This window comes from Gavialis gangeticus, unplaced genomic scaffold, assembly GCF_001723915.1.
Source record: "Gavialis gangeticus isolate Ggan-Ray unplaced genomic scaffold, GavGan_comp1, whole genome shotgun sequence".
Taxonomy (NCBI): Eukaryota; Metazoa; Chordata; order Crocodylia; family Gavialidae; genus Gavialis; species Gavialis gangeticus.
In genome coordinates, this window is record NW_017729032.1 from 60,145,736 (window position 1) to 60,173,731 (window position 27,996).

At 43.3% G+C, this 27,996-nt stretch overlaps 1 protein-coding gene across 1 annotated transcript in view; it reads right to left on the reverse strand.

The window, feature by feature from the left end:
- The window catches only part of LHFP (lipoma HMGIC fusion partner), a 279,527-nt gene extending 251,537 nt beyond the window's left edge, over positions 1–27,990 (reverse strand). The window contains exons 1-2 of the mRNA XM_019525112.1: positions 27,881–27,990; positions 25,450–26,036 (exon numbers count right to left, since the gene is read on the reverse strand). Coding sequence (XP_019380657.1) covers positions 25,450–25,834 — 385 coding nt within the window. The 5' untranslated portion in view covers positions 25,835–26,036; positions 27,881–27,990. The remainder of the gene's footprint in view (positions 1–25,449; positions 26,037–27,880) is intronic.
- Positions 27,991–27,996: the final 6 nt, after the last annotated feature.

Genomic DNA, 27,996 nt, shown 5'->3' on the forward strand with positions numbered 1-27,996 from the left:
TAGTTCAGGAACGTCAAATTCATCTGGCCCAAGAATGTGAGACCAGAGCACGGGCTGAACCATGTCCATCAACGCGCTCCCTTGCTCCTCCCCCTCCCCCAGTATACCTGATCCAGTGGCCATTCCTGCCAGCATGGGACTCACTCTGTGTGTGGTGCAGATCCTGGAGCAGTTGCAGTGGGTACACATGCCAGAGCAGGTGCCACATGTGTACAGTCCAGCTAGCTAAGGTGGCCATTGTATGCCATGTGACTGCCACTCCAGCCATACTACACCGCACATGGTACCCATTCCAGCCACTCTGGGATCCATGCTGTATAGTTCCAGACTGCCTGAAGCAGCTGCCAGATCAGGTATGCTGGGGGAAGGGAGGTGAAAGAAGGGGACCAGAGCCAATCTGGTGGCTAGCCTCACACCATGGGCATGAGCCCATGTAGATACAATCAGACCCAGGGGCCAGATGGCAGGGTTCTGCAGGCCAGATCAAGCCCACGGGTCATATATTTGACACACCAATCTAGTCCTAACACATACAGAAATATATAGGATACATTATTCCTAAACTATTCCAAACAGATGCCCATCCAGCTTCTTAAAAGCTTCCAGTGAAGGAGGCCCCACAGCTTCCCTAAGTAGCTTGCTTCATTGTCTTACAGTTCTTATAGTTAGGAAGGCATCTTTTTTTCCTGAGATTTAATCTTGATCTCCAGTTTAAACCCCATTCCTCAGTCCTCTGTGGCAAGACAGAACAGTTGTTCTCCCTCATATTTATAGCAGCATTTCCAGTATTTTAACATTGCTATCACCTCCTCCAGGTTGCATTCTAACCCCTTTATCATCATTGTTATTCTACACAGTAATTCTGTTAGTGCTGCTCAACATTGCATCTGTTTCCTTATAGTAGTATCTTTTAGAAGTGACTTTGTAATGCACCATAACTGTTGGTTGGCAGTGCTGCTACTGAGGCACTTATTCCCCTATTTTGTATTTGTACTGTGACTTGCAGAAAAGCAGGAAGTCTAGTTAGTTCTGCCCTCCTTGCAGCTTCTGATCATCTGTGGGCATGTTGAAACATGCAGTTATGGTACCTGAATAAAACTACGGAGCTTATTGCTCTCAAGTTAATTAATCCCAAATGCACCACTTGATTGTGTGCTTGGGAGCAATTCACTCTGAAACAGCCCTGGGCTTGTAGGCTGACCCCTTGGGCCCTCTGCCAGCCAGAGCTGCTCTGCCCAAGCTCCACATGCTGCACCTGAATAAACTGCAGAGCTTATTACTCTGATCTGGCTCAACGTGCTGCAGAGGGGTTGGCTGGGGCACAAGGGAGCTTCAGTGTGGGGCATGCCAGCAGACAGCCCTCACACTGAAGCTCCCTTGCGCCCCAGCCAGCTAGGCAGCATCTACACATGTGCTGCTGTGGAGTTTTTTTACTCTGCAGCAGAATAGTACTTGTTTTTTTTTTACAAGTTCTATTCTGCTGTGGAGTGAATTAGTTTACTCCAGCCTAATAGGGGTGCACATATAGACATATAGATGCCGAGACATTTACTGCACAACTAATTAGTCAAATGTCTCATGTAGATGCATTCTGTCTCACTTAAGAAATGGCTTTGACACCTTGAACCAGTGACAATGACCCTACACCTTGTTCCCTGGTACCCAGTTTGCTACTCTGTATTATGTGTGTACACATATATTTTATTACATATGTATTAGATAAAGTATCTAACTGACTGCTCCTGCATTCTCACATCACCTTAGAACACATATTTCTTTATTAACAGAGTATGTTGTGCTCTGCCATGAAGTACTGTTTGTTAAATGACATATAATCCATGGAGCTATTAGTTTCTTGTTCAGAAGATCCAATTTTAAAGAGCAGTTGAACATGATTTTTACTGTACACACTAATGGCTCCTTTGAAAAGGGTAAATAATCCACAGTTCATTAATCTTCTGAATACATATTTACTCAACAGATTAATATTATAAGAATGAATGTGATTTACATATGCAATGGATAGATCATAATGATTCTGAAGGTTATTATAGTCTGTAGGATCAGCACTAAAATCTTTCTGATCTGCATCACAGATCCTTCCCATTTTTCTCCTTGTCTTTCCATAACTGTGGGACCATTGTTCTCTGCATGATGGAAAATAAAATAGCCTTACAGATCCATCATACAAAACAGAGAGGCACACATAAATCTATCAGGTCTACAATCCACACTTTTTTAAAAGGTCTGATGCCCACCACCTCCTTGCAGCCATCTCAGTCAATATCGCAAAACAAGATGGATCTTCAAAATGATAGAAAAGGAAATTAAATTACACCACAGCTATTTTCTCACAAGCCTACATCCAGAAACCAACAACTGGGATGGGTATACAGGCTGGACATGTGTCAATTTGCAAAATAAAATATCAGCAGAGACATAAACACCCTCTTCAAGACATTAATTTACCTCTTTGAACACACAGAACTTTTTTCCTATTATTAGTTTATAGTTTTAGTATACTAATGTCCAAATATCCTGAAGGAGACCCCTGGTACTAAGTGTGTTAGAAATATGAAGACACAGAATCCCCACCTCTAAGAGCATGCAGCGTTACCATTAGATAATGCATTTTGTCTATTACCCTTAAAAATTGTCCCAGAAAGTCACAACGTAGCCTAGGACAGCCCAATTGCTCTGGGTAGGTGGGTAGTGAATGGCTACTTCAAAAGTTACAGCTTACTTCCTTCTCAGATACAGGCAACATTCTTTAAAAACTGTTTTGTCTTAGTTCATCCAAACCCATTTTTATGGCCATTCTGTTATCCATCTTAAAGGTTGGTGGATCACATTAAAAACCACACCTACATTCAGATTTACTTCAGGTACTTGGAGATAGATTGCAACAAAAAATCTGATTGGGATGTGTGAATTTGCATTTAAACCTGTTGAGACTGCAAACTATATCAACATTTACTTTTCATTCTGGTTTATGTACTAGTCAAGCTCACTACAGATTATACGGCCTCTCCCTTTGTTTTACCACAGCCTAATTTCACTTTCTGGCTAGGTACAGACAGTCAAAAAGCCCAAGGCTAAATCAATTCAGTCTTTGTATGTAATCTAAAATGCACAGATTAAATCAAAACAGAAGTGAAGAGACATTTACCTTTGGTTCAAGAAATGCAGCCACATGCCTGCTGTGGCTCAGGCCAGAAGCTGAGGGGGCACTACAACATAGCTCTCTGGCTGTGTGTTCACTTCCTCTTCCTGCTGCTGTCAGGTCTCTAGGATTTGCAGTCCACAATCACAGAAGCAGGATTCTGCAGGGTTGCTCATCACTTCCTCATCCTGCTTCCAGGTGCCTCTGGGATTTGTAGTCAGCAGTTGCAGCCAGCAATAAGTTTGAGATGGGGAAAGGCTGTTTAACACCCTCCCTGGCCCCAGACCCCAGCTTGGGTTTCCCTGGAGGGACAGCCGCCCACCCATAGACTGGGCTGCATCCCTAGCCGGGCTTGACTGCCCCAACCCCTTGTCAGCCAGCACTCAATGTTCCAGCTAGGAAGCAGAGGGGCAGGGCCAGCCCTGCCCTCTGAAGCAGACAGCACAGCCAGCCCACGGCTGGAAAGCATGATGAGATGCTGGGGCACTGTGATTTAACTTGACCCAGGAACAGGTCTGGGACAGAAATTTCATAAACTGGTTTGAAGCAAATCAGTTAAGTCTGATACTACATTCAACCAGGTTCATCTTAAACCAGTTTCAGCCATTCTGAAACTGGTTTATGTGCACTGAGCTTCCGTTCTGTTACAGGTTTAAGCCAGTTTCTGATCACTTAATGTATGTATAACTTAATGTGTATGTATAACCTCTAAGTGAATTTGTATTTGAGATCTCAATGCAATGTTCATGACCTAGAAGACTCTTCAGATGCCCTGTTTAAATTCTGTATCCTTATAAAGCTTTTTTAAATCACTTCTTTTGACATTTTGAACAGACTCTGCAGTCCAGATTTATATACAAACACCATCATTATGACTAAAGATTGGATGCTTGGCATAGTGGTAACCACTTCAAATAACTTCTGTGAACAACAGCAGAGGCATGATTTGAAAGACGGTTAAATCATAGATTAACTGCAATTAAATGATTTTGTAGACATGGCATGCATGATGTCATAGTCTCAGTGATGTCAATGGGTTTCAGTGCATTAGGATTTAGCTCAAAGGAGTAACTCAGGTGCAATGTAAACAGTGGAGTAAAATGCACATCTGCCACAGGAGTCTAAACTAATGCATCTTTCCCATCAAGGAATTAGAGAAAAGGTATCAGGTAAATTGATGGGAGTAGGGAGACTAAGATAAGCCAGTCCTTCCTACATGCTCCTGATAGTTGCATCATTTGCAGCTCTAGAAATCGTGATTTTAACATTTCATAAACCAAAACAGAATTCTATGAAGGTCCTAATCTCTTCTATGAAGCTCCTAATCCAAGAAGAAAGAACAGTTTTGATCATTTGATATTGATACTCCTTTGATAGTTTTTTATGTTCAGAGATTTGATGTGGGAGGTTTGTTTGCATGCAGGTGACATTAATTTACTGCTACTCCATTCACTAAGGTGCTTCCTCCATTTTAAATGGTTAAAGACTTGCAGACCCAAAAATGAATACATTAATGCATAACAACAACATACATACATAAATACAAAATACACCCCAACCTAAGGGCTGGTTTCCTGTTAGCTTTTCATTGAACCACACAACCAATGTGTAACTAACATGTCCACCAGGGACAATTAAGACCTATTTACAGACATACAGGCTGTCATGTCTTCCCTTAGAGACCAGGCATAATTTAACATTGCTACTTTTTATTCCAGCTTTAGGGGCTTGTTTTACAGAATAAATTTCTTTAAAATTTCATCTGCTATATCTGACTCTACACAGTAGATATTGCACCGAATTGTAACCAAAACAGGCTCTCACTCAGTGTGACTTTACGGTCTTTTGAAATATGTAAAGATTGTCATCATTGGCTTATTTTATTTTTTATAAACTCAATCACCTATCTTATTCTTTTATTACAAAGAGAGACTGCAAAGCCCAAATATGGTGTTAAAATCACAACCAAGTATAAATTTTGACTATCCTCATGAGGGCAATTGAAAGGAAAAGCATTTGCATGCTAAGCTTCATTGACTAAGAACATCCTGAGCCAGTACATTTGAAGGAGGTTGCTTATTTGAACTGTTTGAAGTTATTGTTTTACACCTTTAAAATGCTAATATTCTATATATACGAAGGTGTCCAAGCAACGTCTATAGGGACATGTGGGCCAGCTGAGTGTAGAATATATTTGGGCCAGATTCTTAGTCAGTATCTATCAACTACTACAATTAAAACTAAATGAGAATTTTTCCCGTATCGTTTATAAAATCCCCTGTCAAGGCCAAATTGAATTCATTGCTAATTCTACTATATGGATCCCAACATTTTAGGCATTTTTTAAATAGCCATAATCTCATAATGTACTTCTCTCTACATACAGAATCCTCTCACAATCTATAGCATGAACGGGGTATTTTTGCCTTCCTAGAGGAACAGAAACAATGAGCAAGACTGTTTTAATCAGCACTGGTCAAGAATATCGATCTTCTCAAAACAGTAAGACATACATCTCCATACAACTGCTATAAGGTAAATATAGAATAATACTTACATTTTCAAATACTCCTTTAGATTATCAATTCTTTCAAAGCTGCCACTGAGTATACACATAAAATGTGTACACATTTCATGTACACAAGGGGATATTGATTACCTGTTTATCATAAAAATGTCTAATTACAAGGTAGGCATGATATATTTGATGTGATCTCAATCTCTTTTAATAAACTATCCAAAATTATATTAGCTATAAAATGTAGAATGATTAACCCTTATACTTCAGGTATAAGCTACTAATTAGACAGAAGAAATTAGGAAACAGCATCCCCAAGTAAACCCAGGTGGTTACAAAATTATCTTTATAGTGGATCTATGCCTTGGCTTGAAATATCTTAAAATAGCAACATCAGAGAAAGATCCTGGACCTAATAATGTCTTACTAATAAAACCAGGTATTAAAAGTACAGTATTGCTACTTCCGGCTTAGTAGGGGAAAATATGGTACCCATTAGCAATGTCTTATCAGTTTATCTCTGGTGGTGGAAGCTGCAGACAGAGAGGGGCATAGAACAGAACAGTCTGGATAGGCCTTGAATACATTCTTTCTCTCTTAGCATGTACTTTCTGGTGCCATGAAATACAGGATTCTGGGACAGATGGACTTCTGGTGTGGCCCAGTATGGAATCTTTTATGTCTGTATTTATAAGAACATCAAGTTTACTCAAACTCTAAACAGAGAAAGGAAACATACAGTTTCAGTCTGTAGCCAAAGGCCTGTGCGTCAACAATGTGACCAAAAAGTTTTCTGGAGAGGCTGTGGCAGGCACATGGTGGACCCGCTACTTTATGAGGTCAGGCAGTCTGCTGAGCCACTGGGAGGTGGGGTCAAGCCTAATTAGAGAGTCAGCTGACCCAGGGGCTGGCACGTGAGGCTGGGCCTGATCAAGTTGTCACTTGATTACAAGGGAGTTTTCCGATTGGAGGAGGACTGGGCTTAGACAAGGTATAAGCCGAGACCCTGAGATCAGGGCTGGCAGTAACATCTTTGGAGCTGGTAGAGGAACATCACCAAGCAGGAAGGCTGCAGCTCCTGAATGCCACCATGGAGAATAACATCTGGAAGAGGTTCCTGGTGACCCAGTGTGGGGTCCAGAGCCCTGAGAAGGGGGCTGAGTGCCTGGGCCTGTTTATAGGCCAGATGAGCCCTGAGAAGGCAGTTGTGTGCCCAGGGAGAGGCTAAGCCAGCCCAGAGAGTGAGAGGTTGAGTACACAAGGGCCTAGTGAAGTGCCAGGCCATCAGTGGGAGAGGAGCTGAGAGTCAGTAGGCCTATTGAGGGGCCAGGTGAGCCCTGAGAGAGGAGCCAACTGTTTGAAAGACCTAGTGGAGGTTCTGGGGGAACCCAATGAGTGGGCTGAGTCTGTATGCCTGTTGAGGGGCCTGGATAAGCCCACAGAAGGAGGGGCTGTGCAGGAAGACTGATAGCTTAGGGTGAGGCCAAAGAGAAAAAGTGATCTACAGAGGGGCCCAAGAGAGTGGACCAACAGTGATGAGACAGCTGGTGGACTGACCCTGGGAATCTCAACTGTCCTGTATGAGGCCAGGGCCCAGGAGAGGCCTAAAAGGTGAAATAGACCATGGCAGAGCCTGCCAGAGCCAGGAGAACCTGGAGTTCTCGACTGGCCCAAGATAGGGCCAGGGCCTAGGAGAGGCTGAAGGCCCTTGTGTGGCCACAGCCAGGAGGAAGGGGTCAAGGGGCATGCAGCCCAGGATGATGATGGCTGGTGCTAGGCCATCTGAGGAGTAGGGATCAAGGACAGGGGTCCAAGAGTGAGATAGGGACCAGAGATGGGGGACACAGAGTGAAGATGTGACCAAGGCTAGGGGGCCTGGTGGTTAGCAGCCCAGGAGGGGCAAAGGGCATTTAAGGGGGAGCCCAGAGGGGTACAAGCAAGATTGGATAGGCCTGAGGACCAGTCCTGGGTAAAACCTAAAACTGCACCCTACTGGAGTTGGTTGGTATAGTGGGCTACCTGTGGCGAGGTAGCCTCTATGAAATGCCCCACATGGGCCACTCCAGGGAAAGGCAAGGATGGGGCTCCATAAAGCCTCAGCTCCCACTGCCTTGTGGGTGACCCCATGGAGGGGGAAGGCTAGGGGAGCATATCCCGACAAAAAAGCACTTGCCAGGGAGATCGGGATCACATGGATCTAGAGGCCCAGTGAGGGGCCAGGGAAGGCCAGGACCGCATGGGAACAGAGGCCCAGTGGGCTGGATGGGCTCAAGGGACCTGAGCCGCGTAGTGAGGCCCAGTGAGTAGACTGCAGCCCAGCGAAGGGCCAGAGCAGAGTGTAGAGCCAGCCAGATCCGAGGCCTGGAGGGTGGCTGTAGGGAGTGAAGAATGAACAGGGTCTAAGACAAGACACCAAGACAGGAGCTGACAGCTAGGAGAGAGGCCAAGAGACTGAGGGGTTGACAGCCCAGTGATAGGTTGCGTGAGAGTGAGGGATCTGAGGACCTAGAGGAGCAAGAGGAGAGACCAATGGGGTCTGACAACCCGAGTGGGGCTGAGAGAGGCCAAGAGGTTGGAAGGCCCAGTAAGGGGCTGTATCAGTAATAAGTTGAACATCTGCAAGGATGCGATCTGCAGCATGGGACCTGACATAGGGGAGGTACAGAGCCATGCGATTGGCCCATGAGGCCGACCAGAAGTCAAGTGGACATTATAGTAAGATTGGGGCAGCCTCTCGCAATATATATATTTATGTATATTGCCCCTAAAACAGGGTATTACTAAAATGTTATTGGGTGCCCCGTTACAGTGGCCAAAAAGTAGGAAATGAGGCCTGGTCTTCAGTTAGCGTAAGACAACACCTCTCTGTTGATTTTAGGGAAACTGCCAATTTATGCCAGCTGAGTATCTGGGTTGTCATTTAGAAGTGGCCAAGTGTCGCTTACAGTCCTAATCAGATTTGCTTCCTTTCCTGGCTCTACTCAATAATCTTGCTCCTTTTGGACTGCAGCTACCATATGTGGAGGAAATGATAGGCTTACTTATACCCCAAAGCCCCCTGTGAACATATTTATAGGGTCCAAAGACCCTTTCCCATAAAAGCCATTGGAAGAGAAAGACTCCCAAAGATTTGCGTTGTGAATTTTCTGCCACATCATTCATTCTTCCCAGAGTTAGGACGTGGCCTCCTGAGGAATCAACTGCGGGTAGAGAGCTGCCTACAAACTCTGGCTCAGGAGATCCAGGATTCAAGAAAGCCATTTCCTAGAGGCCCCTGCACTCCAGTGAGTGCTATAATAACTCTAAGATATTTAATTGGATGTAAGTAAGGATTTAAAATTGCTTGTGTAAAAATACTAGAAATAACTTAAGAAAAAAGCTAAATTTTAACATTGATTCAGACCCTTGGGGTCCTCAGTCCCATTTACTTCTGAAAATGGAACTAAAGCTCCTAAATCACTTTGGCTTAAGTGACTTATGATTACTGGAAGCTCTGAGTATTGGGTGCCCAATCTGACAGGCTTGAAAGGGGCCTGATTTCTAGAAAGACTAGCATTCGCCATCTGAAAATGAGGCTCCTGTAGAACATCTATGATAGGGTACCTCAACATCGCTAGTTACTTTTGCAAATGTGAGCATAACCTGGCAATCATACTTCTGGTAATGTTGCCATATGTTTTCCAAAGGAAGTTCCTATCTAATTGCCATAAAACAAAACCACAGTGTTCACCCACAACTTCAGAAATGTGACCTTCAGTAATAAAGAAATATTTTGCCTGTGAATTCAGCAGCAATTCACCAGGTAAAAAGTGCTAATAGCTTTAAGGAAATACCTATTTCCAAACTCTGTATAGTTTTTTAAACTGCAGCTATGATAGCCTTCAAAGTCAATGGTATTGTGTGTGAAAAAGCAGAAGTTTCTTCATTTGACTATCGCAAGTAATGAAAGCTTGAAATTTCTTCCTATTTATGACTATTTACACAGATTTATAATCATATCTGGATCCATTTTCCACACCTGCTCAGCAAAATTATTATTATTCAAGCACTTTGTGAAAAAAGAAAAAAGACCCAAACAATTGCTTGAAATTACACCTGAGTCAAATGTTGATAAAAAGGTGCCATACAGAGAATGAAAACTAACTGCTGTGAAATTTAATGAAACCCACTGAGTGCCAAGGGCACAAGCAGCCAAATTGAATTTAAAAAGGTGCCAAGCAGGGAGGCTCAGAATCAGACTAGCCACTGTGGTAGATGAGCTAAGCTGAATGACTTTTCTGTGTCATGAGATCAAAACAGAATGCAATTCTCATGCATGAGATGAAAAGTTTAAATATTTATCCCTCAGACTTCCTGTGTTCTTAGCACCAGATCCCCCTACTTAGTGGCACAACATGGAATTTGTGTTGTCCGGCTAAAGGTTTGTCACAGCTCTTTCAGGTCACTGAATGTTACACAATACATGCTCTCTCCTGACATGATTTTTATTTCAGTCTGCTGTGGAACAGATACAAGCCAAATAGAGCTCTGTTAAATATAAAGTTTAAACTCCTTTATGTCTTGGTTAAATCAAAAATCCAATCCAATTCACTCCCATTTACCCTCTGAGGTTCCTTAGCATAACTATTACTACCCAAGGCTTCTGCTATCCCTCTGATCTTAATATTTTACAGATATATCTAAAAACACTGCATAACTGGAAATCTACTCTACTGTGGCCAAACCAAGTTATCAGTAATGCTCCGAATATCAAATGTATTCTGTTTTTTCTTTTTTAAATCCAGTTCTCAAAGTTGCTTTCAATAGCTCCTACCACAGAAAAAAGTTCAAACTTGTGAAGAAGTCAGCAAGTATATCCTCCAGGAACCTCAGGGCTATTTCTTATACTCTACAGCATAGGTTCACTGAGCGTTGTAGTTTAGAAGCAGCTTTTGTTATTCCAGATTGATCATTCACGGCTTTATTGGAAATCCTTTATCCTCAAAGCAAGGGACAAACTCCCCATCCCTTTGCATTTATTAGGAAAACTTTCTCCTGAAATTAACAATACCACTTTATATGACAAAAGCATCTTTATTTGGGAACAATACTAGACAACCAAACTGTCTGATTTGCAAAGGAAGGGCCAGATTTTTATATTACCACAGAAGCTATCCAGAATGCTTATCAGGATAGCGTTTTGCAATTCTCATTTGGGTTTTTGGTTAGGGTTGCAAGACAAAAAATAGTATGCATATAAATACATTGATCTAGAGATATTTTAAGTAACATTTCCATCCAGCTTCTACTAGTTACCACAAAGTTTAGTTAACATTTTTTTCAGCTCAACAGTTAAGAATGTTATACAGAAACCAATGCAAAGGAAGTTGAAATAAAGCACCACCTTCCCTATTATCAACCTAGAGCTCAGTTCTAGGTAGGCTGAAGTTTAATCCTATGAGACAATACCTATGTTAACACGTGCCAAACCTACTGCGTTCAAGAGCAATGCTCTCAAACACAGTGCACTGCTCGTGGCAGACTGCCTCCTAAATCAGAAGCAGTGTAGACATGTCCATGTGGTGCCACAAGTAGGCTACATAGCTTGGGGGAAGGGCACCTGGCTCTGTCATCCATCAGTACTAATTAGTCCACCCTATGAACTGTGTGGCCATGGCTGGGTAGGAGGCAGTCCGCCTACCATAAGGAGAGCAGTGAGTTTGAAGATGCTGCTCTGGAGCTGGGCAAGTTGACCATTAAGACATGGCCAATAAGCATCCTGTCCTTAATCCAGCAAAGCACTTAAGCTTGTGCTTCACTATAGGTAGATAAAGAGTCGCACTGGAGTTAAAATTGACTACCTAAGAATACACAACCAGCCCCTGTGGTGGTCATTCGTGCACAGTTTTGTGCTCCTTCTTGAAAAATAAAAGCTGAGCACCCTCAACTCCCATTCACTGACTCCAGCACAAAAGACTACCCAGGTTTCGGTCGTAAGGTCCTAATTCCTCTCCCACAGGAGCTGAGAAATATTGCCAGTGACTTCAGCAAGAAGAGCAGTAAGCCTTTGCTAATGTTTAAAAAAGAGAAGCAGTTGGAGGAAAAAAAAAGACTGTGTTCTGTTCTCTGCTATGCCAATATTAGTAGTAACAACACTGAAATCTTGGAGTTGCATCAATACAGGGGTGGGCAAAATGAGGCCCGTGGGCCAGATAAGGCCCTCCAGGCCATTCTATCCGGCCTGCAGGACCCCTAAAAAATTTAGAAAATTAATATTTATCTGCCCCTGGCTGCCTGTTATGTGGCCTTCAATGGCTTCCCAAACTCAGTAAAAAGCCCCCCGCCCAAAATAATTGCCCGCCTCTGCATCAATGCAAACAATATAAACAAAATCAGAATTACTGTATTAACTCAAATCTAAGTTGAACCTGAATTTAAGATGACCCCCACTAATTAGCTTCTATATATGGAAAATTTATAGATTTGTTATAATTTTCCAGGTATATCATCTAATTACTGTAGGGTTATCTTAAATTTGTCTCTTCCCCACACTGCTACAGCAGGGAAAGCAGCATGGTGAGGGAATGGGGGCAGGTTAGAACTATGCATGTGGAAACACAGCTTTTGCCAACCATGCAACAGAGTGGGTACTGCTGATTGGCCAGGCAGGAGACAGAGTTTCCATGTGCTCCATGCTCTGAAGGCAACCTAGCCTGAGCCTGAGCCAAGGTGCACCTGACAGTCAGGCAGGAAAGGGGGAAGCAGGGGGGCAGAAGCTACAGAGGGCAAGTAGAGGAGAAGAGGAGACTGCTATGGATCTGACTCTGGCCCTGGCTCAGGGCCAGAGTCAGAGCCAAAGCAGCTGCCTGTCCCTGCCTCCTCCTCCCCTATTTTGTATCTGAATCTAAGATGTGGGGCTTTTCCCCCATGCTGGGGGAAACTCATCTTAGATTTGAGTAAATATTGTAAAACTCACCCCCCCAGCTAACACCCACAGCTCTAACAATGCTGGGTTTTATGCATCAGGAGCAACACATAGGGGGTGCACGTGCACCCTCTAAGCATGACAGTGCACCCCCTACAAAAAGGTGCCACCGACGCTGTTGATGGCGCCTGCGGGCGGTCACCACTCGCTGCCAACACTGTCTGCGGGTGGTCCGCAATCCCCGCTGGCCGCTGCTGACACTGCCGGTGGTGTCTGCAGGTGCCCGCTCCCCGTGCCACCAACAGTGCCAGTAGCGTCTGTGGGAGCTTCCCCACTTACTGCCACCATGCTCTCGCCGCCACCACTGCGCTCCCACTGCTACCCCGCCCCACCTGCCATAGGGGGTATGCATCATTCATGTTATGGATTGTACACCCTTTTCTGTCCCTAAACCAAAGCAGCAGAAACACCTGAACTGATAGGGAGATGACAGGCAACATGTGTAACAGTGTTACTCAGGCTCATAATGTTATGTGTTTCTAAAATCACCCCTTTCTTCTTGTGTCACTTCACTTCTTATTAGGTCGTGTGCCTCCCTATAGGAAAATGACATCATTGGTAGACTTCAGGTCCTATGTCTCAACTCATTTTTATGATTAAAGAGTCAGAAAATTTCTTCATGGAATCTTTGAAAGCCAAAGCTCAACAGCTCGGATGCTAAAAGGGCCTGTAAACAGAAGTAACTGGATGAAATTACGTGAAGGAAAATGTAGGCTGAACATTACGAAATAGGTTCCTAATGGAATTCCTCCAAGCCTGCGTCTTCCAACGGAAGTGAGAAAAGCCCCATTAAACTGGACTGGACAAAGCCCTGGAAAAATGTGCTGTTGTGAACAATCCTGCACTGTCTGTGGTGTACAGTGTAGCCTATGACTTCATCTCCCACTGGAAAAATTCAGCAAATTTTCAACACCTCCCGGAAGTTTCCAATAACATTTAAACATCTGAATGAGTTCAGGACAGCAAGCAAGCTGGGTCTTTCAATTTAGAAACCAAATGAGTAGCTCCAAGCCAGATCCTGCTCTCATTTAGCCTATAATAACTGGATTCACACCTATGGACCTGAGAATAGAAGATGGTCTTTTATATTCAATTAATTGAACCTAGCTTGTTGGAGCTAACATTACCCAGAAAATCACTAAAATGTGAGCTCCAACAAGCTAGGTCAGAAGTAAGCCAGCTTCTTCAGGGCCTCTCTCTACTTCTTTCAGAAGTGAACAGATTCCTAGCTGGCCTCAGTCCACCAACTTCACTAGAACAATGCTGAATCAGGGTGTTGAGCATTGCTGTTACTTTCCAATAAAAAAAACTAAGATAAAAAAAAATTCATTCCATGTATAAATAAAACATTCTTCAAAGACTTCTTTCAATCAAAAATTCTGGTCTTAATGCAAAATTCTGCTTAAACTCAGTGCAGCTGCAGCAATATTCAAAACACCCCGAAGTACTTTTATATTCAGCATCAATAGCAAAGCAAAGAGAAGGAAAGTAACCCTTCCCAATATTTTAGTGGCATTATTTTTGTGATGTGTCAGCATTTCCATTATAAATGTACTTTCCAGAGCTTTGGAACCAGGCTTCAAAAATTTGCTCTAGGCTGAAACTAGGTATGTGTGCATTTTTTTTCCTTACTGAGCTGAAGTTTACTGGAGTAGTAAAAATAGAATAATAAAAATAAATGCCCAATTCAAGCCACTAGACATGGGTATTGCTAAATTAAGCTTATCTAAGGAACCGCTCTTCATTTATGTCAGTGGGCAACCAAACAATCCTGACACTTTGAGGCAGACTCAGTTGATATAAATTGTCACAGCTCCTTTGAAGTAAATGAAGCTATGACAAAATACAGCAAGTAAGGGCCAGCTCTTTTTTGAGATATTTACTTCAGAGACATAACAAGCAACTCTGGTGCCCTGGGCAAGGATGCTGGAAAATGGAGGGGTAGGTGCAGGGGTGCCAAGCACTAAGAAGTGGGGGAAGAGGGCTCGAGACAAGCATTGGAGGGTCTTACCAGACCCCCAAGACTCTAAAACCTTTGCCCAGGCTCCCCGCACACTGGTTGCTGCTGTCACAGTGGGGAATCCCTATACGTGGGCTGCTGCTGTAGCATGGGATTGCCACAGGCTGCCATTTTGGCACCTCGTTTAAATCAGTGTCTGGGGCTGTTGCCCTGCTCACCCAACCCTAGATATACTACTGTTTGACACAGTCAGCTAAAGCAAGAAGACTCACAGCTTAAGCCAGCAAAGTGGACCAAATTATACTGGAAGTCTAAATGCATCTAAGCAGAATCTAAGCCTGTAACTCAGTGCTTCTCAACCTTTTTAAATTCAAGACACACCCCTCATCAGACTCAAGGCACCCTTCAGAAAATGCCAATTCCCAGCTTTCACTCATTTTTTACTAGAGAAAAATAATAGAGCAATTCTTCTGTTGCAAAGAACTCAGAAAAACTACAATAAGTCCTAATAATTTTGACACTATAGATTCCTATTTGAAATCTCTGGGTTTATCTCACAAATCATGTAGGTGTTTGCACACCTAACAGTGCTAATATTGCATAGCACCCTATATCACCCTTAAAAGGATCTCACAGCACCCCAGGGTTCCATGGTACCCTGAATGAGAGTCACTACCACACCTTCTTCCATCCTCTCAGTTAGCATAGCTATACATTAACTAAACTCCTTTACAGTCAGATTCAATGAACAATGCTTAGAGGTAATATTTCAAAAGTGCAAACTGCATTTGGTTAAGAGGGTGGAAGCGTAGAAGAATTTAAGGGATATGATCTACACATTGAGAGGACTAGATTACATCAACTTCAGACTCACTTCTGAAACTGCTGCTCTGTTTCTTCTAACTTTTCACCTTTGTCTTTGTACAGCAGGGGTCTTATTACCTAATGTTCTGCCATATGCTGCAACATCTGTTAAGGATGGCACTTTATTTTAAAATTCCCTTGCTTCAGTCACATCTTCCCATAACAGTAACTTTCCCTAATTCTTGATCCTGCCTTTCTCACTCAGGCAAAATTCCCAGTGGAATCAAAGGACACAATCCTACACTGTTTTGCAGGGCATGTGGGCAGCTGCACCAGGGTAGAATTGGTGTGAAGCAGGCATTAGACATCAACCCTAATAGTCCCAGTGGCTGGCCATGCAACCAAAGGTATAACGAACAGAAGAAGTAGAGTTGAGCCCCAAAGGGGTGTGGGTAACAAAAAATACACACTACATTTATTCCTTGGCTGGGTGCTCATGTAAAACAGGTGGGAGAAGCTACTATAAACTGGAGAAGGGAGAAAGCTGCTTGTATCTGAAGCATGAAGTTAATTGTTTTGATTAAGAAAGGAGAATATAGCACACCTTAACTACGTTTCAACTAATTAGTTGATCTCAGTGCATAAGGTAGGGTCTGCAAGAATAGCTTCACAAGAATACACTAGTAAATATGTTTATCAATTGCTAGAAAAAAAACCCAAAATTATTTTGGATGTTTGCACAGAGACTGAGGGAGTGGTAAATAATGAAGAGGAGAGATTGCTGATACAGACTGATTTGAGTCAATTGGTGAGCTGAATGCAAACAAGCAACCTGTGTTTCCATACAGATTAAAATAAAATCAAATGTTAAGAATGTGGCCCATTTTCTCAGAATGGGTGCTATCCCTGGGTAACTGAGCCTTTGAAAAAAGGACCCAAGAGCCATGGTGGCCAATCTGCATAACCCCACAGCATGACATTGTGGCCAGAAGGGCCAATACAATCCTTGAATTCATAAACAGTGTTATGTCAAGTAGGAGCAGAGAGATTATATCACCCCTGTGTAGCACCAGTGTAACCTCAGCTGGAATACTGTTTCTGGCACAGGTGTCTACAATTTATGAAGCATGTTGATAAGTTGGATAGGGTTCAAAGAAGAACTACTAAAATGACTAAAGAATTAAAAAATCCTGCTTTATAGTGAAAGACACTAGATCTATATATATCTTACCAAAAAGGTTAAGTATGACTTGTTTGCAGTCTATAAATGCCTATGTGGAGGAGAAAAAGTTGATAAGAGAGAGCTCTAGCAAAAAAAGCATAATACCACCCAGTGCCCAGAACATGATGCTAAGCAAATTCAGCTAGAAATTAGGCACACCTTTCTAACAGTGAGCATAATTAACTACTAGAACAATTTTCCAAGGATTGTGGTGGATTCTGCTTTACTAGAAATGTTAAAATTAAAAGCAAATGGTTTTTTTCTAAAAAAATACTTTGGCTCAAACAGTAGTTAATTCAGGGAAACTATCAGGAGTAGAGCAAGGATTTTACAAAGGAGGCTGTGGGGGCAGCGACCAGCACATCAGAGGTGACTGCACTCACAGCTTCCAGCCTCCTCCCCTCCCCTTCTGGGGCAGGCAGACCACACCACAGCAGCAACAATCATGGGGGTTTCCCAAGTCCCCAAGCAGGTAAGAATTCCTGCCCTTCCCCTCCCTGCTCAGAAGCCAGGCTTAGCCCAGGACAATGGTGATGGCAACACCAGTGGGCAGACAGATTCTCCCTCCCTACACCTCCTCCTGAGCTAGCCAAGAACATCCAGGGTGACCAGGCAGGGAGAGAGAGCCAACTGCCTCCTGCCACCACTGCTGCTGCTGTCCTGGGCTGAGCCCAGCCCCTGCGCAGCCCAGCTGGACTGAGATAGGAGCACCCCTCACCCTCAGGACAGCAGGGACACAGTGACAGCAGGAAGTAGGGGGAGGAGAGGTAATGTCCCTCTGATTACAGAAACAGGAGAGAGGGAGAGATTTCTTACCTACTTAGGGGACTCAAAAAGTCCCCTAACACTGCTGCTCCTGCAATCTGGTCAGAAAGCAGGGTGCAGCTGTGTCACTGCACCACCTCTGAACTGTGATCCACGGTTTGCAAAAAGGCCAGTCTAGCTGATCAGTGATCTCTTCTGGCTTTAGGAATCTGCAAATTCAAGGAATCTACATGATTCTCTTAATTTCTGGACCTATGAGTCTACAGTAATCCCATTCAGAAACAGCATCTAGCAAAGTTATACTTCTGTTCAGTCTCTTTCCTGTTGTCTCCTGGTAAAACATTTCCCTTTTCATGCTCACTGATTGAAATGCCTTTTCTGTAATAAAAGATTAGTGACTAGTTTATAGATTACCTTTGGGTACTACAAATAATCACTATCTCAGGCCATGATTGTGTGGGCACAGCAAAATCCCTGAGGTATTGTACCCGACAGGAGGTGAGAGAGAAGAAAAAGTGGCAGAACATCAAAAGTGCTTGGGGAAATACAGTCTTTGGTTAGAGTTGGCCAAGGAATGGAAATGACAAAAAAAATATATTTTTGAATATTGTTTTGGCCCTAATTGAGAAAAAAATCCAAGAACATGAACATTTCTGCAGGAAGCCATTCCTAAGAGGAAAACAACAGTTTCAGGAGAACCAAATCCTAATTTTTCATTGTGCCAGTTGCCCTCCAGGAAGGCTCTTGTCAATTTTACTTTCAGAAAACAAAACTAACTTTAGCCTTCCCAACTGGCAGCCAAGGCACTGTCACTGTGATTTCCCAGACAGAAAAATCTTTTTACAAACACTGTCTAGAGTTTCTCTGCTCCATGAGGAGGAACCCCTTCAACCAACTTGTACCACTTGCACCAAAGTTTCCACTGTGCTTTGGTCAAAGCTCAGAGCAAATACTCTATTATATTCATCTTAACTGGCCAGCCATCTTCTACAGTTAGCCATGCTTTTAGTGAAATCTGGTCTTGGACCCCCATGTTCAGCTTCTTATGGGGGCTAGTAGAGCCTTATCCCCAGTATCCTTCTCTTCTCCTCCTACACCTTATCTCTAAGTAATCTCATCCTCAAACATGAATTCAGCTACCATCACCTCTACTTCTTTACAGAACCTCAAAGGTGTGCCTCTTGGCTCTAGACCTGTCTCCCATATAAACTAAAATGCTGGTCCATCTCCGAGCTCTCCGTATGGATAAGGAGCCATTGCCTCAAACTTCATATGGCTAAACAGTGGATCTTAATTTTTCTCCTCACCTCCTTTCTGAATTCCAATGGACAACATCTCCATCCTGCATGTCGCTCATTACCTGGGCATTGTTGTCAACATAGATCTCTCTCTAGCTCCTCACATCTAGGCAGCTTTTAAGCTTTGCTGATTTTTTCCACATAATGTTGCCAAGAGAAAGTATTTGCTTTCCATCAACACAACTAAAACTCTCCTCTGTATCACATCCCAATTCCTGCAACATCCTTTTTTTTGGCCTTAATAAAAACAATCTTGCCTCCCTTACTTCCACTTGGAATGCAAAATTATTTGTCTAGTCCACAACTTCAACCATATTACCTTTCGTCATGCTCCTTTCTCCACTGGCTCCCTCTTCTCTTCCTCAAAACACAAGCCATTTGCTTTCACTTTCAAGACCTATCTGTCAGTGTTAAGAGGTCAACATCACTCATGCGCCCATGATAACAGCCTCTATTACACTCCCATAAATTCTTCAAAAACTCACCTTTGTTCTTTTTCCTATGCTGACCCTCATGCTTGGGAGAGGCTCCATGTTGCCATCTACAAAACTACTTTATTATTTTCTTTCTTATCCCTCCTTTGCCATGATAATGACTTAAAAGTGAGGTGGCTGTTGCGGCTGTGAGAGCACTCTCTATCACATTGACTGATATTGTCGCATTGTTTCTCTGTACTGTCTGTATCCATCTGCTGCTCCTTGGCTTTTACTTCGATTGTAAAGCTCTGCAGGAGTCTTGGTCTATTTGTACAGCACCTAGCAGAACTGGGTCCTGAACCATTATTAGGGTTCCTGGGCACTACATTAATGCAAACAATAAGTAACAAGAAAGAGAAAAATCAAATTTTTTCAGCAAAATTAAATATTTCCAACAGAAAATGTATGCTGCAAAAAGGGCACTTTCCATTAGAATATTTGTAAATGGGCAAAGCCTGAGCAGGTCTCTCCTCACCATCTGTCAAGAGGACACAATGGTCTTTGTATACATGATTATTGCCATAGCGCAAGCTCTATAAAACTTTACAGTGGTTTTTGCATGAGTCTGAGAACTTTTTTAGTAGGTTTCTTTTTCCTCTGCAGATGAGTTCAGCATTTACTTTAGGAAGCACTTGTCCCTTCCCCCCAAAATGTTCCTTTTTTCCCCTTCATGAACTTACAAAATCTATCACCAGCAACAAAATGACCATCATCGTAGGGGTTACAGTAACCCTGTATGGGAATGAGAAAGAGAAACAGGGATGTGCTATAAGGGCTGCTTTCATAATGGCTTCTCCTATTGCCAAAAGGAGTTTCTATCAGTTTGAGAATCAGTTCAAGTGAACACAGTAACTTAGTTACACCAGAATTAGCTGAAGAACAGAAGCTTCCGTGCTCACTTTTCGCTTGTAACTCGGACTGAGGGCTAGCGTACCTAATACCAAGATCCATCTTAGCTAGCCAGTCATCAAGCACCTCTGAATTTGGCTCATTGATCCTCTGGAGTCAAAGGAGGAGTTAAGTGTGTGGAGATTAAATCTGCAATTTGTGTCTCCCAACTCCTTTTACGAAAAGACTCACTTTGTTAGCATAATGCTCTTTAAATTTACAACGCCCGAAACGCTTGTGTCTTTTGATACACTGCTTCTAATAAAACTGGTTAACCTTTTAGTTCATTATGCTTTTAATTTTATTGCTCTGCTTTCAGCGGGTGAAATTATTCACCATATTAGCATATCACATCGCAGCTATCTCACTGCAAATTTCTAGTACACCCAGCCAAGTGGAATTTACTTGCTAAGCTGCAGTGAAAAAAAAAGAGGATCAAATAATTCTAGAGAATCTCGTTTGCTGTAGACTTGTTAAACTTTACACGCTGCCTTCCACAATTTTGCTCAAAGATATAAAGCTGCAATCCATTCTTTTTTAAAGCACATTTAGATGCCCCAAACTTGCAAATGTTCAACTTAAACCAACTAGAAACACTACACTTATTGTTATCAGTGAGAACTATATGCATCTACATAACTGTGCCCTCAAGAGGTTAAACACAGTATAACTTTCATGTAAAATGTCAGGTTTAAGAAACAATACAGCAGAAATGCTTGCAAAGTGTAATACCCACTACCGTTCTCAAAGTGCAGTCCATGGACCACTGGTGGTCATCAGCCATAAGTTAGTGCAAGGAAAGTGGGGTACTAGTCTTGGGCACTGATTTATAGGGTGCCAAAAGTATTCCTCAGTGCTTTCTACCTCTGCTTTCTGGCATTCCCACTCCCCAGACCTCCAGCACTGTACAGACCCCCTCCCCATACCCTGTCCCTCCACGCACTTACTGTGCGCTTGACAGCATTTCTACCCAGGATGCCAAAAGTGCTAGTTCCACCTCTGACCACCTGCAAGCTGGATGGCCACACGCAGCTGGCAACTTCTTATTTCCATCTGCTAAATTTGTATAAGTAGATAAAAATGCACATTAAACACTAATGTTTCTTTTTCACATCAATTGCCATAATTCCTCTAGGATTGTCACATTATCATAAATGGTACAGGAAGCATTTCATGCAACTGTGAAGGAAAGAATCCACCAGACAATCTTCCTGGTAAGACTGAGAAAAGAAGAAAACCCAGGAGTAAAGTATCTTAGTGTCTTTTTCAAAATGTATGCAACACAGAGCCCCCCCGATCATCTGAAATAGTCTGTATACACTGGGGACACTTTTACCCATGCTCCAATGATTCTGATTAAACACATCAGAGCAGACTTGTTTAATTGAGTCTGTTGGAGGGGTCCAATCAGAGCACTCCAGCGTCTTGTGTATTCAGCTTCCCTGCACTTCAAAATGACAGCAGAGGTGCTTTAACTAAAGCTCATCATATCAGCTTTAGTTAAAGCACCCCCACCTCCATCTTGAAAGGTGGGACCCTGTGGGTGTTTTAATTAGAGCAGCTCCTGAGAGCCGCTCTAATTAAAATGCCTCCCTCTCCCCCACTCCGACCCCAGAGCACACACACTGAGATGCTAGACATGCCAATTCCTAAACAACTGTTCTTAGTCCATAGCGATCTACAGTTTCATACAAGTTCTGTGATTCAGATCTTATGAGAAGAATAGATTTATGGGACACACCCATGAATAATTGACTCCATTTGGTTGGTTGCCACATTCAGGAACAACTTGGGGAAATCCCAGCTGTAAAACCTTGGCACTATTTAGCTAAGCAGGCTACACTGCTTTCACACAGGTGTTACTCCACTTACCTACTTGGAGTTACTCCTGATTTGCACTCATGAGAAAGAAGAATCTGGATATTTATTGAAGTTGTCTATATCATCTCAAGAGCAGCAAAAAGCCTCTCAAACCAGTACAGATCAATCTGGCAACTCAAACCCTTCTCCCATCCATTGTAGCAGCACTAGATTCTATACTTCACCTGCCCCTGCATTTCCAAGTAACAAAATGGTGTCAATCAGCTTAGTCCCCAAATTGATCTGTGGTTTTAAAACTCTGTAATACAATCACCAACATACTAGAGCAACAGGGCAGATCAAAACCTGGAAGTTAAGTCTTGGCACCTGTTTTGAATTTCAAATAACACATCTTTTAATTCAAACATTCCCCCTTGAGGTGCTAGAAGCAAATTCAGCAAAAGCATTCTGGGGAGGGAGAATCAGAAAGTGAAAATAAACAGGAAACGCTACCTTAGAATCACCAAGAAAATGAATGGCAGAAAGGAAAACAGACCGCATCAAGGATACTGTATATTAGATTAACACACTTCCCATTTCAATCATCAGAATAGGGATCAGATTTGGGGGGGGGGAAGTAGGGCTAGATCCTCAATTGGCTATCAGCACCATATAGACTAATTCAAAGAGGCATAAGCTTTCAGCCTACTGTCATGCCACAAATGGACAGGCAGACAGCAGGGGTACCAAACAGAAAGGATAAGGTTATTTGAATAGAAAGAATAGAGAAAGTGGTCAGAAAGCGGGGGGCACTGCTTAGAGAACTGAAAGTGAATTGCGATCAAAAACTAAAACACCTAACTACCTCTCTAACTACCTCACAGTTAAAACCATATTACTGTAATCACTCACCTCACTGCCACTGTCCTTTAGACCGGTGGTCTCTAAACTTTTTTGATTGCGCACCCCTATCAATAACAAAATTTTTGAGCACGCACCCCCAATATTTGTGGAACTCCCACTCTTCCCTCAGGATACCTCGTGTACTGCACGTGACACGTGACTGTCTGACATACGGACCAAGTGAGGGCGCCAGTATCAATCTGTATATTAAATATTAGTAAAGCTTAATTCCTTTCTTATTTTTTTAGATAAAAAATAAATATAAATAGAAGTTCTAATATTTTCTTTTCGCACCCCAATGGATCGTCTTGCGCATCCCTTGGGGTGCGCGCACCCCACTTTGGAGACGACTGCTTTAGACAAGGAAGCTATGGAGGTTGACCTTGGCTAAAGATCTGACCCACAAACTTAACCTTGGCAAAGTCCTTTCAACATTTCAGGGTTCCCGACTTGGAAGTCTCTGCTGCCCCTAAGTCTAAAGTTGCTTCTTAAGTAGGTTGCAGAGTGTGATGGTTTCTCACTTTGTTCATTCTTACTTTGTTCACTTCCAGCCGTGCTGAGTGAAGTGAGACAGCCATCAAATCCAGTAGAGGGGAAAATTACACATACTTTGTAAATAATTTCTGAATGGTAAGTAAAGTTGTCTGTAATTTTAGTTTCCTATCATAAGTTCACTCATCTTTTGGATTTTCATCTACTGAAAAAACAGTAAAAAGCCCTATAAACATGTCTGTTTCTTACCCCTGAAAAGGGGCTCAAAGCTCTACTGGCTTCCACCAAATCTTGAAATTCTCTTCCCTCCTCATGTTTGATTTCAACTGTCTTTGTAGGTGAGGCGGTGCACACTTTCAGCACAAGACAAAGTCACAACAAGGTCTGCAAGTTTCCCACTCGGCCCCTTTCCCTACCCTCTCAGTGCTGATGGTGGAGGCTGTCATATTTCACTGTAAACAGAAGCAGAAACAGCCAGGCAGGCTAGTGAGGCTTCAGAAAGGGGGAACGCTGCCATGAAAAATGGATAAACTAGAATTAAAACCAGATGAGCAGAGGCAGCAGTTGCAAATAGAGAGTAAGGCATTTTAAACATAAGCAGGATTCAATCCTCTGCAATGGCTGCAACTGAAAATAACCAGTTTGGGTGGGATCACAGAATACCATTCAGTCAAATATTCTCTCTTTTCCTCTGTCTGGTGGGGTGGAATTTTTTGATGGGATGGGCTTCAGGAAATATTAGTTACTGTCAGAATTCACTCTCCAGTTGGCCATGGTATTTCCAAATTGTCAGCCAAATTAAATACAGGAATGCCCACAGGCTGCAGAGCAGAGAGCAGGTTGAAGTAACAGTATGAGTTTGTTTGAACAGTTAGAAGCTGCTTTCAAACTTCGGGTCAACCCTTAGCTAAGGGGAATCAGCATAGCTCCAATGATTTTACCTGCACTGTAACAACTGAAATCAGCTGAGGATCAGACTCATACACCCTTTCCATTGGCCCAGTTTTGAACTTTAAACTGTCACATACGGTAGTCTTATCTGCAGTGATATACTGAAAAAGTTGTTTCCATTAATGTGAGCCCTTCTTTGGAGGAAAACAAGTTTTAAGTAAATGAAGCACCCTGCTGTACATTCTGAATCTGCACTGCTGGGCAGGGCTATTACAGCACATGTGAAACATTTCAGCTTTGATTGCTTCAGTGCTGAATGCCAGAGAACCACACTACCCAACAGAGGTGAATGCACATCGTACAGAATAATGGTTGAATGATTATTCAAGAGGAAAGGAACACATGCCAGGCTCCAGCACTACTGATGATAGCACACTGATGATTTGCTCTGAAAAATGACCCTATAAAAATTGCAATGCAGGGTTCCAGTTTTATTGTCTCAATAACTCTGAGGTCGAATCTTTGAAATTTACAAGTTTAAAAGTGTGCACGTGTACGCATGTGTGTGCATGGGTTTCCCTGTCAGCTTTGCTAACTCAACAAATTCATCTCTTGAGCTGACAGTCAAGCTGTGTTATTTCTAGACTGTAATATTCAAAGAACCATAGCACTGGAAAGATCCTCAAGTATCATTTAGTACATTTCCCTTCTGGAACTTTGGCCCTCCATCCTGCAGGTAATTAAAACCATGCATCTGCGCAGAGCCCCACTGATGACAATCACATCAAACCTAGCAGCTCTGTGGACTACCATGCCTAAAGTATGACAGTTTCTGTAGCCAGCGGTAAGAGAGTAATGTAGCTAGCATCACATCCAACAGCCTTTGAGTCCCCAGCCTAAACAGCCAGGTACCCATTTACAGCTTGGCAAACTAGGGACAGCTTTTGGCTTGAGTTCAGAGTAAGACTCACACTCACATCTCTGAAGCCACAGAAAGACACCCTCACTGTTCTGCCACAACAACCCTTGCTGAAGTCAACAGCATTGTAAAAAACATGATCCCATAGAAGACAGTCTCTGCCCCAAGGACCTTAGAATCTAACTGCATTTTTACAATGTAAGCATCATTTTAAGTAGCTAAACACAGGTTAATATTCTTAAAGGTTAAATGCTATCTTAGCATAGACTTTAATGTAGGGGAGTGAACAGTGTTAACTGAACCTTGCAGAGCTGCTTCAGTAAATACAACATGGATCCAGTACCAACATCAGCGCAGCAGACTGAAATCAGAAGTTTGGCACTTACCTCCCAAGAACTGGATGCCTCCTGCCACCCTGCCCACGTTTCTGGAGATGAGCTCGGACACACAGCAACCCATGAGTGCAGTCAGTGCCACCAAAAGGAGGAGGCCGCAACCCAGGCCCGTCACCACTGTGCAGATCCTCCATTCAGCACTTGGGATGGCTTGGAAGGATGCATAGCGGCCACACTGCTCCACCATAACTGTTGTCTGACGACTTTCATCCCGCACAGGATAGGAACACCTCCGAAAAGTGCCAAAGGACACTGACTTTTCTAGCTGAGAGCCCAAGAGCCAGTAGGGCATAAAGAATCCTACACAGGAGGTAGCAGCACAGAGGAAAGAGAGAAGTGCCCAGATCACTCCAGTACAAGTAAGGCTGGATGCCATCTTTTTACTTACAACCAACAGCAGTTGCAGTGAGAAGAGAGGGAGGGCTGGGCTATGTATGTGGGGCAACAGGGGGGAAGCTAGTTAGAGGAGCTACAGATGTAATCCAGAATCTTTCAGCCGTGATAAATCCTCAGTCTGGTAAAATCTTGAACCCTAAGGGCCATGACGCTTTTCTCTTCTGACACAGAGATGAAGATCCCTAGTGAAATAATATAAAGGAAGAAAATAAAATTTCAATAATATCAGAGTAATAAAGTTAAAAATCAGTTTGGCTTCCTATTGCACGTTATTGCCTAGAATCCAAAACACTGAGATATCATTCAAATAAAGAAATCACACTTCTATCTGAGCATAATGGAGCTGGTGTTATTACAAACAACATTTAGAATGATTATAACTAAAAGAAATTAAAGAAAAACATCTCTTTTTTCATTTTTTTCACTATATGCTCATTTACATACAGGTATTATAGTTGTATTCACTGTTTTGCTGTGTTGTAAGTCATCTTCCTCTGCTGTTTGTAATGGTCTTTTATACAGCAAGGGAGGGAGATATTGAATTAGTTCTTAGCAATCTGGGCCTCAATCCCACAAATCTTTACATACACAGATAGTCCCATAGAAGCCAATGAGACTGCTTAGTGTTAGAAATATGCAAAAGCCTTCTTAGGGTTGGGACCTTATGAAATAGGTAAAAATTATGATAGTACCTAATTTCTGATGAGGAAAAGGACCTACTGAGAAGTTAAACCTTTTCAAAAGTAACCATGGATTTTTCATTTTCAGAAGTGCTAAAGTCCCGACTGAAATCAGTGGCAGTGGTGGGTATAGTGGGGAAAGACTATAATTTCAGGGATCATTTCTATAGTTGGGGACTAGAGAAGTGTGTCCAAAAGTGATCGGTCTCTCTTTAAATTAGGCCTAAACTATCCCAAGCTGAGCCTTCAAAAATTGCACTACCTAAAATAAGTGGCAACTTTTAAAATGTTGACTGTAGGCAGTGTGCTGATGATCACCCAGCAAGACCTGTGGAAGAAGAGAGAAGCCCGACACCCAAGCCTCCCTCTCTAGGACAATTGTCTGGTTCTGTTCACAGCATCAGAGCAGATGGAGGCTTCCAGTCACAACAGCACTGAACTAAAACATTTCTCTCCAAAAGTGTGTGCGTGTTTTTGGGGGTGGGGGGGAGGTTATTGCTTTAAATCCACAATGGCTCATCAAGTCCTACTCAGTCTAACAGCATTTGTTAGTTTACGTTCATTTCCCACAGTGGCTGCTGAATTAATTCCAATAACTATTTACTGCTTTGCTTTTTAAAGCACCACTACATATCGAGCACTGATTTCTATTTGTGCGCCGGCAATAAAATTATTCCTGCACTCTTCCCAGTGGGAAACAGAGGCAGAGGTCTTCAAATGAAATTCATCGTGTGTGCCTCGCTCCAGTTCACTTGGTGTTTTAGGGAGAAACAAGCCCCTGATACGACTCTCAGAAACACCAAGACTCCAGCAGAAGGGTACATTACTGTGTATGTCCAGTGGTCACAATCTGCGCGCACTTGTCACCCTATAACAGCTTCTCTGCTTGTGTGATAAAAAAAAAAAAGGGGGAACAAAAGCAGAAGAGGCGCACGCTGCTGGCATCCCGGCTTCCCTTGGGATCCCGGGATCTATTTCTTTGGGGCTTGAACAGCCCAGAGCAAACGGTGAGCACAGAGCCTGTCATAATGGCAGAACCACGGGCATGGCAGAGCCCTCAAAGGTCACCAAGCCGGATGCCTGTCCCCAGCCCATCCCAGACATGCCTCTTAGTGAAAGCCCGGGGGAGGTAAGGAGGGCCGGTCCCCTAGGCAGCTGGCTCCGTGAGGCACGGAGCCCCTGGCCAGCCAAGGAGCCCCTACCCCGCCACAGAGATCCCTCCCCTCCGCCCCCATCCCCATCCTCGGGGCCAGCTGCGCCCGGGAAGCCCCCGCCTAGACCGGGCGCCGCCTGCCCAGGGGCCCCCAAACTTTCCCCGGGGACCGCGGCGCGGGTCGGGGACTTACCGGCGAGGAGGAAACTTCCCTGCAGCCGGGAGCCCGGGCCGGGCAGGGGAAGGCAGGGCGCGCCGCCGCTGTCCCCTCCCACCGCTGCTCCCGGGCGGGACCCCGCTGCACACGGA